This window comes from Salmo salar, chromosome 28 (assembly GCF_965601325.2).
Source record: "Salmo salar chromosome 28, fSalSal1, whole genome shotgun sequence".
In the NCBI taxonomy this organism is placed as follows: domain Eukaryota; kingdom Metazoa; phylum Chordata; class Actinopteri; order Salmoniformes; family Salmonidae; genus Salmo; species Salmo salar.
The window spans coordinates 14,354,049-14,369,612 of NC_138318.1; the positions used below are offsets into that span (position 1 = coordinate 14,354,049).

Here is a 15,564-nt window from a genome sequence, read left to right on the forward strand (position 1 = left end):
GCAGTAGTCTAATCGAGATGTGACAAAAGCAGGGATACATTTTTCTACATCATTTTTGGACAGAAAGTTTCAGATTTTTGCAATGTTACGAAGATGGAAAAATCTGTCCTTGAAATATTCTTAATATGTTCGTTAAAAGAGAGTAGAAAGGGACCAGAGTAACGCCGAGGTCCATCACAGTTTTATTTCAGATGACTGTACAGCCATCAAGATTAATTGTCATATCCAACAAAAGATCTATTTGTTTCTTGGGACCTAGAACTAGCATCTCTGTTTTGTTCGAGTTTAAAAGTAAAACATTTGCCGCCATCCACTTCCTAATGTCTGAAACACAGGCTTCCAGGGAGGGCAATTTTGTGGCTTCACCGGGTTTCATCAAAATGTACAGCTATATATCGTCAGCATAGCAGTGAAAGTTAACATTATGTTTCCGAATGACATCACCAAAAGGTAAAATATATAGTGAAAATAAGTGGTCCTTAAATGGAACCTTGAGGAACACCGACATTTACAGTTGATTTGTCAGAGGACAAACCATCCACAGAGATAAACTGATATCCTTCCGACAGATAATATCTAAACCAGGCAAGAACTTGTCCGTGTAGACCAATTTGTTTTTCCAATCTCTCCAAAAGAATGTGGTGATCGATGGTATCAAAAGCAGTACTAAGGTCTACGAGCACAAGGACAGATGCAGAGCCTTGGTCTGACGCCATTAAAAGGTAATTTACCACCTTCACGAGTGCAGTCTCAGTGCTATGATGGGGTCTAAAACCAGATTGAAGTGTTTCGTATACATTGTTTGTCTTCAGGAAGGCAGTGACAGCTTATACATTTTTTTTGAGAGGAATGTGAGATTTTCTATATGCCGATAGTTTTTTTATATTTTCTGGGTCAAGGTTAGGCTTTTTCAAGAGAGGCTTTATTACTGCCCCTTTTAGTGTGTTTGGTACACATCCGGTGGATAGAGAGCTGTTTATTATGTTCAACATAGGACGGCCAAGCACAGGAAGCAGCTCTTTCAGTAGTTTAGTTGGAATAGGGTCCAGTATGTAGCTTGAAGGTTTAGAGGCCAAGACTATTTTCATCAAAGTGTCAAGAGATATAGTATTAAAAAACTTGAGTGTCTCCCTTGATCCTAGGTCCTGTCAGGACAACTGAGCTTTGGAGAAATACGCAGATTTAAAGAGGAGTCCGTAATTTGCTTTCTAATTATCATGACCTTCTCGTCAAAGAGGTTCATGACTTTATCACTGCTGAAGTGAAAGCCATCCTCTCTTGTGGAATGCAGCTTTTTAGTTAGCTTTGCGACAGTATCAAAAATAAATGTTGGATTGTTCTTTTTCTCCTCAATTAAGTTGGAAAAATAGGATGATCGAGCAGCAGTGAGGGTTCTTCGATACTGCACGGCACTGTCTTTCCAACCTAGTCGGAAGACTTCCAGTTTGGTGTAGCGCCATTACCGTTCCAATTTTCTGGAAGCTTGCTTCAGGGCTCGGGTATTTTCTGTATACCAGGGAGCTAGTTTCTTATGTCAAATGTTTTTTGTTTTTAGGGGTGCGACTGCATCTAGGTATTACGCAAGGTTAAATTTAGTTCCTCGGTTAGGTGGTTAACCGATTTTTGTACTCTGAAGTCCTTAGGTAGGTGGTGGGAGTCTGGAAGGGCATCTAGGAACCTTTGGGTTGTCCGAGAATTTATAGCACAGCTTTTGATGATCCTTGGTTGGGGTCTGAGCAGATTATTTGTTGCGATTGCAGACGTAATAAAATGGTGGTCCGATAGTCCAGGATTATGAGGAAAAACATTAAGATCCACAATATTTATTCCACTGGACAAAACTAGGTCCAGAGTTTGACTGTGTTAGTGAGTAGGTCTGGAGACATGTTGGACAAAACCCATTGAGTCCATGATGGCTCTGAAAGCCTTTTGGAGTGGGTCTGTGGACTTTTCCATGTGAATATTAAAGTCACCAAAGATGTGAATATTATCTGGTCTGATAGGAATTCAGGGAACTCAGTGAGGAACGCTGTATACGGCACAGGATGCCTGTAAACAGTAGCTATAAAAAGTGATTGAGTAGGCTACATAGATGTCATGACTAGAAGCTCAAAAGGCAAAATGCAATCTTTTTTTTTTTTGTAAATTGAAATTTGCTATCGTAAATGTTAGCAACACCTCCGCCTTTGCGGGATGCGCAGGGGATATGGTCACTAGTGTAACCATGAGGAGAGGCCTCATTTAACACAGTAAATTCATCAGGCTTAAGCCATGTTTCAGTCAGACCAATCACATCAAGATTATTATCAGTGATTAGTTCATTGACAATAACTGCCTTGGAAGTGAGAGATCTAACATTAAGTAGCCCTATTTTGAGATGTGAGATATCACAATCTCTTTCAATAATGAAAGGAATGGAGAAGGTCTTTATTCCAGTGAGATTGCTAAGGCAAACACCACCATGTTAAGTTTTGCCAAACCTAGATCGAGGCACAGACACTCCTCAGCATTCCAGGCTTGGTCCTGTTTGTTGGTAAGTAACATTCAGAGAACATTCTAATAATGTTATTTAAAAACAAACATAACTTTCTTAGAATGATAAGAAAACTTTCCATAAAAACCACAAGAAAACTTTAGTAAGAATGTTACTTAAAAACATATACATTCCGTTCTCAGCGCCAACAAAACCCTCTCTATCCTAAGTGTGTTCAGGTGTGTTGGCCGCGCCCACTAATTGTCCACACCTGATCTTAATGAGTGCTTGTTCCTTTTGAAATGAGGTCCGTTTGAATATACTCAAATGAACAGCTTTGTATGCATACAAATACATGGCATGCTAGCTCCATCCTGGTAGTGCAGTGGACTAATTCCATGGATAGAGAGCACATTATAGGTTAGAATCTCACGGATAAAACATAAATGTGTTTGCATAATTAATGCCTAAGGAAATGCATTTTCATGGTTCCTATCTGTGCTGGGAATAAGCTAGTAGTGGTATGAAGACTTATTGAAACATTCAGTGAAGGAAGTTATTCAAAAACCTCAAAAGAACATATTTTCCATTCTCAGAGCCTTTATAAAACCTCCTAGGAAAACTTTCAAGGAACCAGACTAACACGTTCTCTGAACCTCCCTGCCACCTAAAAATAAGTGTTCCCAGAACAGGCAAAATGTTCACTTCTGTTCTCAGAACGTAAAAAAAAAGAATCAATTTTACTGGTATGACTTTGTTCCCACAACCAATGTGAAACCAAAAATATAAGTTTCCACAACTTTCAAGGAACCTGTGTGTGTGTGTGTGTGTGTGTGCATGTGTGTGTGTGCGCGTGTGTGTGTGTGTGTGTGTGTGTGTGTGTGTGTGTGTGTGTGTGTGTGTGTGTGTGTGTGTGTGTGTGTGTGTGTGTGGTCTCTCTAACACAACTAATTGGTCCCTCGATTACAGCGGGATCATTGAACTGGTCCTTCTTCCTTCTTAATTAGGGCCCAGTGCAGTGCATGGGCTCTTAGCTCAGCAGAACTACTCTCTGTCTACTCTTTCTCTATGGGGATCTCTGCAGTACTGGCTCTCTCTATTTCTCTATGGAGGTCTCAGTGCTTTCTCTATCTGGGCACTGACAGTGTGGGGCCAAGCCTGAAGTTCAAAGGTGTGATTGGGGTGTCAGCACTGTGTGTGGATTAACTACAAAAGTGAATGGAAAGTGTTTTGGTTTTACAGCTATGGCACAATGTAATTAAAATGGAGATCACAGTGCATGTGTGTGCGTGTGTGTGTGTGTGTTTTTTATGTCTGATGCTTTTCAAGAACATTAAATACATTCATATATTCAGCAAACCTTGCCCTCACGTCTGTGACTTCACTTTGTCTGCAAACAGTCTCTCTCTCCAGAAACCTAACTCTGACGTCAATGGTCAAGCTCTTTTTTATAGAAATAAAATATGCACATACACACCCACCGGCCATATACTCTGATGACACATTCCATCGTCCTATAACGAATATTAAAACCCACGATGTGAGAACGAGGGTCATCTATCCCCTCTCAGCACTGTGACATATGTATATGGCCGCTACAGCAGTCGGCGCTAATGCATTATTAAACAGGCACAACAGCACACAGCCAAATGAATGCGTCGCAACGGCGGCGGCACTCGGCGGCGCGTCTTCCATCTATCTACAGTATCGTTGCTTTTTCACCTGGATCACTCTTACACACACACACACACACACACACACACACACACACACACACACACACACACACACACACACACACACACACACACACACACACACACACACACACACACACACACACACACACACACACACACACACACACACACAGTGGTATAAAGTACTTAAGTAAAAATACTTTAAATTATTACTTAAGTCGTTTTTTGGGGTATCTGTACTTTACTATTTATATTTTTTACAACCTTTTCTTCTACTTCACTACATTCTTAAAGAAAATAATGTAGTTTTTACTCCATACATTTTCCCTGCTTGGCAGGACAGGAAAATTGTCCAATTACGAACTCATCCCTGGTCATCCCTACTGTCTCTGATCTGGCGGACTCACTAAACAACCATGCTTTGTTTGATGTCTGAGTGTTGGAGTGTGGCCCTGGCTTTTGAAATTGTTCATACTTTTACATTTACTTTTGATACTTAAGTGTTTTTTAAAACCAAATACTTTTAGACTTTTACTCATGTACTCATTTTCTATTAAGGTATCTTTCCTTTTACTGAAGTATTACATTTGGGTACTTTTTCCACCACTGCACGCACGCACACACACAAACACACAAACACACAATAGCTGCCATTCATCACCTGACTCAATACAATGGGATAAAGGGTCCGTCTCTCTGCCATCTCATTTCAGCCCAAAACAATCCACATGGTGTGGATGGACAGTTGGTTAAGTGACAGGGGCTTGTGCCGAGGGGTGCAATGTTACAACGTGTTCATCCAAGCACTCTCACCTTCACTGTCATCCCAAAATGTCTGAATCGAAGGATCATAATATCACAAAGAACGGTCAAACTCAAATGAGATGTTCAGATATATGATTATTTTATTATGGTGTCTTTTTCATTTTCAGTAATGCAATTTTGGAAAGGACAAGGGCACTCATGTCCCATGTCAGTGTGTATGTGAATAACACATGCTCAGTGTACATGCTGATCTTCTTCTGCACTCTCTCCTCAATGATTCCAGAGTCTCCACCTCTCCATCCTGCCCGGTTCTTCACCTTACGCTCCTATTTTACCTGCCCTTCCACTCTTTACTGTTTTCTCTCCATCTTGCTTCACCATGATACCCATGTCATTGGCTGGAAGATGTTAAAGGGATTCTCTATGTCTGAATCTACGTTTGGCAGATGTTTTCTTTATTAAGCTCGATTTAAAGACCACTTTTGAAGTAGGAAAACATCTGACAAACTTTTATTTTGGGATGAGCTATCCCTTTAATGATGCCAATTCTAGCTCTCTGCTTGTATTAACCATGTCATTACTTTTGATCAGATACAATATCTGATATGCTTATCTCATGCACATTGAATGATCCTCTCCATTGCTGTTTTCACAGGTACCCATCAGCAAAACTACAACCATATGGTTCTAGGTAGCCCAACACGCACCCAGAATGGTAAGGACAGCTAACAACACTAGCATCCAGATACAGGGTCATGTTCCAATATCCACTCTAGCATAGGCTACTACTTAGAATTCATGCCCAGTACATTACTTAGTGTGGATGTTGAATCAGAGCCACACAGTTATTTGTAGAAAGACAAATGTCACTAAATCACTTTTTTTCCCCCCAAACCAGGCTATTCTCTTGAAAAATGTAGCCAAGATTTGGGGAATTAACTTTGAAGCACTCTTTGACACAAATATATGCTACCACTGATGCCAACCTACTCTTCAATTTCTCTAAATACATTCTCTTATTGAAAATATATATTTTTATTAACGATAGAATCATAGAAGTGTCACATTTCATCATCATGACCATGTATTCTTTTGAACGGAGCGAATAAAAAACAAATGAATGTCTATCACCTACTAAAAGGAAATGCGACTGGCTGGGCATCAAGTGAACCTCCTTTTAAGGTCACAGTGCCCCGGCTATTGCGTTCGACCATAGAACACGTTCCTCCTCAGATGATTGGCCTTGTCATTAGAAGATGGAGTGCTATTGCTGTAACCCCTGCTCTCTGTGAGGAAATCACCCCCAGCTTCATTACATTTACGGATTTTCTTCTGCCAACGTTCTCTATTCATTCACAAGAGCTGGGTTTAGGGGGGATAGAGGCTGATGAATAGATATGAGGAAGAGTGCTGGTTGCATAAGGACAAAGGGTGAGGCGAGGATAAAGAAGAACGAAAGGGAGAGAAAACACAATTTCTTTGTGTTTGTTTAACATTGGATTGGCCTCTCTGGCTTGTGTTCTTCTGCTGATGTTCAGTGTCTGCTCAACCCTGTGTAGAAGCCTTCCCCTCCAATGCTTCCGCTGCGTTTTAAGGAGATTCTGTAGTCGTAACACATCTGCTCGTGTGTGTCAACTCAATGTGAGTTCCATTACACACTGCTAAACCAGACGAGTGTTCCATGAATGAAATACCCCTGAATTCTATGGGAAACATGAAAAATCCATTCTGACAACACATCGAACAAACACGCTTTGATCACAAGCCGCATAAAAAGGGCTTGGTATGCCAGTGTTCTGTGTTGCTCCGATAAGGCTGGTCTATGTAGCTAGTGCAACCTCTGCTATCCTCTGTGTGTGAGGCAACTGCTGACCTTCTGTCAATTAAAGAGGTTATAAAGAAGTGCTCATTGCACATATAAGGTGCATTATTACTATATCTAAAGGCACATTAGATTTTGGTCTGTTCCAAATACATCAAAATTATATACACCACTGGTTTATTCCAGAGGTAATTGCTGGACTGATGGCATTGAATAAGGTGTGTGTTGGTTGGGTTTGGTCTGAATGCTGTTTCACACCATCAACATGTTTCTGAACTGTTTGTTTTCCACTTGGGTGGGGTAGCTCACCGATCATTGAGGCGGGGTAAGTCACACACACACACGCACACACACATAAACCCACATAAATTAACTAGCACACACACCCTTCCATTCACCCCCACACCCTTCCACACACTCACCAACCCTTCAACCTTTGTACCTTCCCCCGGCCACATAGTCCGTGGTGTGGCTGTACTGTGCGTGGTGATATAGCAGTGACGTGTGTTTCTGGTTATGGAGGTAGCTAACAGCATGCCACAGTGTGAGTCTATTTTCCCTGTGTGGAGAGAGTGTGGAGAGAGTATTGCAGACACTTCTTTCACAGCTGGGTCTCTCTCCTCCCAAAACTCACCCCCCACAGTTCTCTCCGGACCCCTGCTGTCATCTGTCCTTTTCAAACTTCTCTTTCTTTCTCTTCAACTCTCCCCCCTCTTCAACTCTCTCCTGCAGCAGTCACCCATCCCTCTATTTTTATCTGGCCGCTGGAGCCAGGACTTGAGCCGCACCCTGCTGCCCACTGCTCTGTGTGACAGACTCACAGCCAGAAGGGGAGAGAGAGAGGGGGAGAGGGATGCAGAGTGGGAGGGAAAAGAGAGTAGTCAGAGGGAGAGAGAGCGGGAGCTAGGCGATAGTAGGAGAGAGAGGAGCAAGATAGAGAGAGGGGAGTTTGAGATAAAAAGGGCAAAGAGAGAGAGAGAGAGAAAGAGAGGGAGAGAGGGGCCAGAGTCCCAGTATGCCCCTTTCTCGCTCTGGCATCACATCGCATCAGTCTGATGAGCGGGTTGATGCCCTGTCCTAACCCTCTCCTCACCCCACCCCACTCCACTCCCCATCCCTCTCCCCACCCCACTCCCCATCCTCCTCAGATCACAGCACACAAACTGTCACAATCAGGGTCACTCTGAAGCAGACATCCGTTGTTTGATGTGGTGTTGTTATTGGTCCGTTGTCACCTCCTCCGTGCCAAACAATCCCACAGTGCCTAGTGACCGGCTCCCTCCACCCACGTCCCCTATCCCCCCCTCTCCTTTCAACCCACCCCCCACCTCCCAGACTCCACCAAACGCTCTCTGAACAAGTTCCTGTCAGATGACCACCTCCCTTCACTCCCCTCCCTCCCTTCCTCAGCAGCTGTGCTCGACCATCGTTGCCTTTGTTCTGACTCCGGATATGTTTTAGGAAGCCTTCCCATTCCCCATCTTGTTTGTTTTGCTGTGTCTCCCCAGAGAACACTAGGATGAGTGGCATCCTGACCTCGCAGACGGAGCCGTACGACCTGTCCTCCTCGCGCTCCTTCCAGAGCCTGTCCCACCTGCCGCCCACCTACGAGGCCGCCGTCAAGGCCGACCTCAACAGATACTCCTCCCTGAAGAGACTGAGTAGGTCCTCGCCACAGCATAGTCCACCGTTAGCAGAAACGCTGACAGGGCTCCCACTGCCTCGCTGAATGACCTGCATGTTAAAAACTCTAATGCATAAGTTAATGCCTACTCTGGCATGTTAAATTGTCTGCATTCGTCACTCGACTCGTTACTTGACTGGCATACGTTAATTGAAGGATTATACCATACCCCCCCCCCCCCCTTAAAATGCAGTGATAGGATACTTCAAAATGGTTACATTCTCTTTTTCTGAAAGGGTCCCTATTATTCAGCGTATCAGCATTCACAACCTTTCCAGAAAGTGCTGACTCTTTAAGGCATAAACAGAGTGTCTGGATGAGAGGGGACAGACAATTACAAATAGACATATCAGACATGCCCCTCCATAACTTCATCAAAACCATGCCTCACTGGTATTCCATTCCAATACACCACACAGTCACTCTCTCTTTAAAGATGTCTCTTTAGAAAAGCAGCAGCCACCATTTCTCAGTGTGAGCATTTAACCACATTAAGCTCTGTGCTGTGCTCTAGTTGCAGCTCTGTATTGATTCAGTGTACTACGCTGGGGTTCATCTCTTCATATTGAGCAGAACACAAATATTCCTTAAGGCTTGTGTAATTGCATCATGGTTGTCCTACTTACATTTTAGTAATTTAGCAGATGCTCTTGTCTGGAGTGAGTTACAGTAGGGAGTGCATACATTTTCATACTGGTCCCCCGTGGGAATTGAACCCACAACCTTAACATCGCAAGCACCATGCTCTACCAACTGAGCCACATGGGACTAAAGGGAGAGATCTGAATCTATTGTAGTCTACAATTCAAAGTCGGTGCGGCTAAAGTCGGTGCTGTTACACACACACACACACACACACACACACACACACACACACACACACACACACACACACACACACACACACACACACACACACACACACACACACACACACACACACACACACTCACACTGAATCAAATACGAGATCTATTCAACCAAAAAAAAGCAACGATTGAGTTTACAGGGTCTAATGGGGAGACTTGAAATCCATAAAATGTATTCCAAAGTGAAGGATCTGATCCCATCAGTGCTTGCTATCTCTAGTGGGTCAAAATCGTTATACATGTACCTGTCTCAGGTGTCTCTTGTGCTTGTCATTGTCTAATAGAAATTGGACTGCATATTGATTGGAACATGCTATGTCAGTGCTTGGGAAATGTCAGTGCTTGGGAAATGTCAGTGCTTGGGAAATTGTCTTAATAAGTAATGTTACAAAATGCATGGTGAATGTTGTTGCCATGTTAAAACCTAAAACTGTCCTCAGGCAGTGCCAGCCCGGCCTAGCTGTCTTTATCTGCTTCCAAAGCAAATCATTTGCAGCAGCAAATAGCCAAAAGGCATCTTTCTACTGATAGATCATGTAGGATAGAGCCAGAGGCGAGAGAGAGAGAGACGCATTTCCTTTATTGGAATAATGAAATGGCAAATCTCAGCATCTACTAATGAATGTAAATTGATGTATAAATTGAAAGTAAAGCGTCTGCACACACATTCATTTCTTTTTCAGATGATGTTTTCAGCCTGAACTGGCCTTGCCTTCTTCCCCATAGGGAATTAAAATGCACAGTACATTTTTCTCTAATATATATATAAAAAAAAAAAAAACAGCTTTAGAGAATTAATGATGACATCTTACTTTTATTTGCTCTTTTATTCGTTAAGGAGATTTATATTTCACCGATTTCGGCTCATTTATTTAATAACACACATCATTTTCATGCCAATTAAAAGCCTACATATATATATATATGTGTATATTTTTGTTATTCATCTGGTAATACGCTTTAGCCAATCCCCTTTTAGCGCCCTGTCATAATTGACGTTTGTCTGAAAGGATTGATCAGCCTGAGGTGTATTACAAGCCTTGTGACCATCATTTACACTGCTGGATCTATTCTACAATGGTGTATTATTGTTCTCTGGATTCTGGAGAGGTGTTTTATTATTCATTTATGAATAATTCATATTATTAACGGTTTCATGTTATGAAAGTTAATCTCCATCTTACTTCAGCAGTAAAACATTCAAAGCCAAAGTGGAAAAGAACAGACTCCGAGGAAGACAGCTGTCTTTTTGGGGGTGAACTTTAAAGGTTTCCATTTTTTTTTATATATATAATTTCTGCCGCAGCTTTACTTAGTCATGGGCGGCAGGTAGCCCAGCGGTTAGAACGCTGGGCTAGGAACCGCAAGGTCGCTGTTTTCGAATACTGGAGCCGACAAGGTCAAGAATCTGTCGATGTGCCTTTGAGCAAGTTATTTAACCCTAATTTGCACCAGGGGTGACGTACTACTATCGCTGACCCTGTAAAACAACACATTTCACTGCACCTATCCGGTATATGTGACCATGAAACATATATTCTTTACTTCTTTTTTGACAGGATGTGTGTGTGTGTGTGTGTGTGTGTGTGTGTGTGTGTGTGTGTGTGTGTGTGTGTGTGTGTGTGTGTGTGTGTGTGTGTGTGTGTGTGTGTGTGTGTGTGTGTGTGTGTGTGTGTGCGTGCGTGTGTGTGTAGCGCACGTGATTGTGTGTGTCTGAATATGTCGAATCCGTACGTATGACTAATGGGTGATGCATGGTTCCCAGTGAGTCTCCTTAATAACACATACAAGGTGTGAGGGTGTGATATCACACATCCTGCCAAGACAATCTGGAGACATGCACATATCTCTAGACCTGTTCTTGGACACAACCCATATCCATGTTCGATTTGATAATACATGAACGTGCAGAGGAATTTTCATCCATGTTATGTGATCCTACGTCTTTTCAAATACCCTTTGTGTATGACGTTTTTGTGTGGTGTATGCAGTATGACACTGTTTGTTAACAGACTTGTACGCAACCTTTGGAAAGCCCACAGCCAGAAACGCCGGTAGAATCACAGATGGGGCCAGGATTCTTGTATTCTTGGAGCAACCTTCAGACCCTCTATTCAATCTCCTTTACTTCCCTTTTCTCTCTTTCCCCAACTCTCTCTCTCTACCTTTTCCCTCCCTCTTTCTCTCTCCTAATCCACCTCTTCTGTCTCCCTCTCTGTCTCTCCACAGCGGATAAAGATGTCGACGACTACTACACCCGCAAGCGTCACCTCCCTGACCTGGCAGCCAGAAGCACCCTGCCCTTACACGTCATCAAAATGAACCAGGAACAAGTACTGCATCTACGTATTTGTATAAATCTGCATTTTGTTATGCAGTGGTGCCTGTTCAGAGCATGCATTTACAAAAGTCCCAAGCCATTGAATATATCAGGAGTTGACTGTATCTTCATCCATTCCTCCAGCAGCAGCAGCAGCTCCAGAGCCAGCCCCCCCAGCCCCAGGTGGCCCAGGCCCCACCCCAGCAGCCCCAGGCCCAGCAGGCCCCCAGGAGACAGAGGCCTCCCCGAGTCCAGAGGGCCATGTCTCAGGACCGGGTCCTGTCCCCACACCGAGGCCCCCAGCAAGACTATAGCATCTCCTACGGGATGGGGATGACCGAGCATGGAGGACGAATCCTGTCTGATGAGCAGCTACTGTCTGCTGAGAGGCTGAGGTCCCAGGAACGCCTGCTTCCTCAGGACCGCTTGATGTCCCAGGAACGGCTGTACTCCAAGGACCGCATGTACTCCAAAGACAGGCTGTTACAATCGCAAGACCACATGTACCCTAAAGACCGCCACTTCTCCCAAGACCGCCTCTACTCGCAAGACCGCTTGTACTCCCAAGACCGCCTGCTATCTCAGGATCCTCTGATCTCGCCGGACAAAATGATGATGTCGCTAAAGCGCGGTGTAGTTGGCAGCGTGTCCGGCGGTTTCCGGGGAAACAATGACAAGTCAATGTCGCACGCCATCTCGCACCCGGACGTGTTCATGCCCACGACGCCACTCATGGACCGCTACAAGATGACCAAAATGCACTCCCATCCCAGTGCCTCGAACAACGCAGGAGCGGCAGGCGGAGCAGGACCAGGACCAGGGGCACACTCCAACACGCTAGCCATGAACCACACAACTAATAAGAGGCAGCAGTTTGCCTCTAGAAGGACCCACACTGTGGAGCAGCTCCACTACATCCCCCAACAGCACCACCAACAGCAACAGCAGCAGCAGCAGCAGCAGCAGCAGCACTATCGCACAGGCAGCAAGACCGAAGTGACTGTTTAACGCTGGCTAGCACGCTAACGGCTAGCTTGGGAGTGAGGCAATGGGTAATGCTAACTCGCTAACAGCTAATCGCTAGTATGGGAAGGATTATGTTTGTGGGGGGAAAGGGGGAAAGGGATGGGAAGAGACTGACTGTTTGTAAGGTGGGACATGACACTCTGTAGCTTAGTTTCCTGCTAAGTCAATCAAAAGATAATACCCTCATCTCTTTGCCTTTCCGGACTTCACCAGAACCAAGTACTGTACTGTAATAGACTGGAGGTCTTCTGTAGTCACAAAGTCCATAAAGACGGACTCCAGATAAACATGGATCAGCTGTGGTAGTGTGCTGTGAAATTGGCAAACTACCCTACTGTTATTCCTGTTATGCCCTAAGCACAGCTCCCCTTGTCCTACACAATTGGGGTGTGATTCATATGAGGAGACATTGATTATATGAGAATAAAGAGGCTCAGGCAGCCTTTCTGTCCAACCGTCCAACACAAATCTCTTCTTCTTTGAACTTCTACCGCAACTCTAAAGGGCTTTGCATGGTAAAACACAAGGACTGATCCAATCGATGTCTCCAAGACAACTGCTGTTGAAAGACACGACAAGACAACCACGGGTGATGAAACCGGGACGGCCCTGTAATAACTTTATAAATATATAAATATAAACTACCGTTTGTAACGCCAGTCTTACGCATAGCTGTAGAGAGATCTTGAAATAAATCAAAACTAATGTTACTAGCACTTTTATTGGTGCGTCAGTCTGAGACAAGTGTTCCATTTTTACAAAATGGAGAATTGGTTTTAGTGGGTTAAAAAGCACAATCAATTAATGAGATACTCTATTTCTGTTCAGTTGTTTTTTCTTTCATAAGTTTGTTTGGTGATGGCTAGCTCATAGATTATTGTAAATAAGCTATAATTCTAGAGGCACTATTATGGACCAGTCCATACTGGTTGGCTTTTGTATTAGACTGTCTAATGTTTTCAGTAGATTCTGAACAAGTTATAAACCACCACCGTTTCGTGATCAGTTCAGACTAGAAAACCCACTTAACCAAGTATTTGACAGGATAAATGAATACTATAATGTGTGTCTTTTCAACTATGTTTGTAGAATGAGAAGTGAATGAATGTGTTGATAAAAATATACCACTGTTCATATTTGGATGTAAACTGTGTTCCATTGACTAATATGGGAAGTTGAAAAACATGGTGATGGATTATATGCTTGTTGCAGTAGGGTCAAATAAACCATCCATATTTTTTTAAACAGACAATACTCTTCTGAAACGACTATATTTGTGCTCTGTTTGTTGATGTGTATGAAAAATAGCATATGTCAATCATATAATTTTAAGTTGGTACCGCTGACCAGCATGACCAATCAATACCTGCAGGGGTTTGAAAGGGCTGAGAAAGTGAAAGTTTACAAAACTGTAGCCTTTCCTTGCCTGTACATATTCAATCAAGTGATATCTCATAGAATAATCAAAATGTGAAAATACATGAAAATACACAATTCCATTAGTTAAAGAGAACACAAATTAGAGGTGGGATTCATTTTTTCCCACGACACAGTGATCTTGTTTTTCTCAGGGGTGGTCACACCTATCCCGATCATAATCAAATCAAATGTTATTGGTCGCAAACACCTATTTAGCAGATGTTATTGCAGGTGTAGAGAAATGCTTGTGTTCTTAGCTCCAACACACACATTTAAAATGGAATTAAGAAATATATAAATATTAGGACGATCAATGTCGGAGTCCGGACTATAAATATACAGTACTAGTCAAAAGTTTGGACACACCTACTAATTCAAGGTTTTTTCTTTATTTTACTATTTTCTACATTGTAGAATAATAGTGAAGACATCAAAACTATGAAATAACACATATGGAATCATGTAGTAACCAAAAAGTGTTAAACAAATCAAAATATAGCCACCCTTTGCCTTGATGACAGCTTTGCACACCCTTGGCATTCTCTAAACTAGCTTCACCTGGAATGCTTTTCCAACAGTCTTGAAGGAGATCCCACATATGCTGAGCACTTGTTGGCTGCTTTTCCTTCACTCTGCAGTCCAACTCATCCTAAACCATCTCAATTGGGTTGAAGTCAGGTGATTGTGGAGGCCAGGTCATCCATCTGATGCAGCACTCCATCACTCTCCTTCTTGGTCAAATATCCCTTACATAGCCTGGAGGTGTTTTGGGTCATTGTCCTGTTGAAAAACAAATGATAGTCCCACTAAGCGCAAACCAGATGAGATGGCGTATCGCTGCAGAATGCTGTAGTAGACATGCTGGTTAAGTGTGCCTTAAAATCTAAGTGAATCACTGACAGTGTCACCAGCAAGGCACCCCCACACAATCACACCTCCTCCACCATGCTTCACGTTGGGAGCCACACATGCGGAGATCATCCGTTCATCTACTCTGCGTCTCACAAAGAAACGTAGGTTGGAACCAAAAATATGAAATTTGGACTCATTGGACCAAAGAACAGATTTCCACCAGTCTATTGTCCATTAGTCGTGTTTCTTGGCCCAAGAAAGTCTCTTATTCTTATTGGTGTCCTTTAGTAGTGGTTTCTTTGCAGCAATTCGACCATGAAGGCCTGATTCACGCAGTCTCCTCTGAACAGTTGATGTTGAGATGGGTCTGTTACTTGAACTCTGTGAAACATTTATCCTCTGCAGCAGAGGTAACTCTGGGTCTTCCTTTCCTGTGGCGGTCCTCATGAGAGCCAGTTTAATCATTGCGCTTGATGGTTTTTGCGACTGCATATGTAGAAACTTTCAAAGTTCTTGACATTTTCCTCATTGACTGACATTCATGTCTTAAAGTAATGATGGACTGTCATTTCTCTTTGCTTATTTGTGCTGTTCTTGCAATAATATGGACTTGGTCTTTTACCAAATAGGGCTA

At 43.0% G+C, this 15,564-nt stretch overlaps 1 protein-coding gene across 4 annotated transcripts in view; it reads left to right on the forward strand.

The window, feature by feature from the left end:
* Positions 1-13,922, forward strand: part of shisa6b (shisa family member 6b) — a 69,554-nt gene extending 55,632 nt beyond the window's left edge. For 2 of the 4 annotated variants that reach the window (XM_014179520.3, XM_014179523.3), the window contains 5 exons: positions 5,594-5,653; positions 7,065-7,085; positions 8,269-8,421; positions 11,543-11,646; positions 11,778-13,922. In XM_014179520.3, the coding sequence (XP_014034995.1) occupies positions 5,594-5,653; positions 7,065-7,085; positions 8,269-8,421; positions 11,543-11,646; positions 11,778-12,641 (1,202 nt within the window). In that variant the 3' untranslated portion in view covers positions 12,642-13,922. The remainder of the gene's footprint in view (positions 1-5,593; positions 5,654-7,064; positions 7,086-8,268; positions 8,422-11,542; positions 11,647-11,777) is intronic. The other 2 variants (XM_014179522.3, XM_014179524.3) reach the window with 1 other exon arrangement.
* The last annotated feature ends 1,642 nt before the right edge of the window (positions 13,923-15,564 follow it).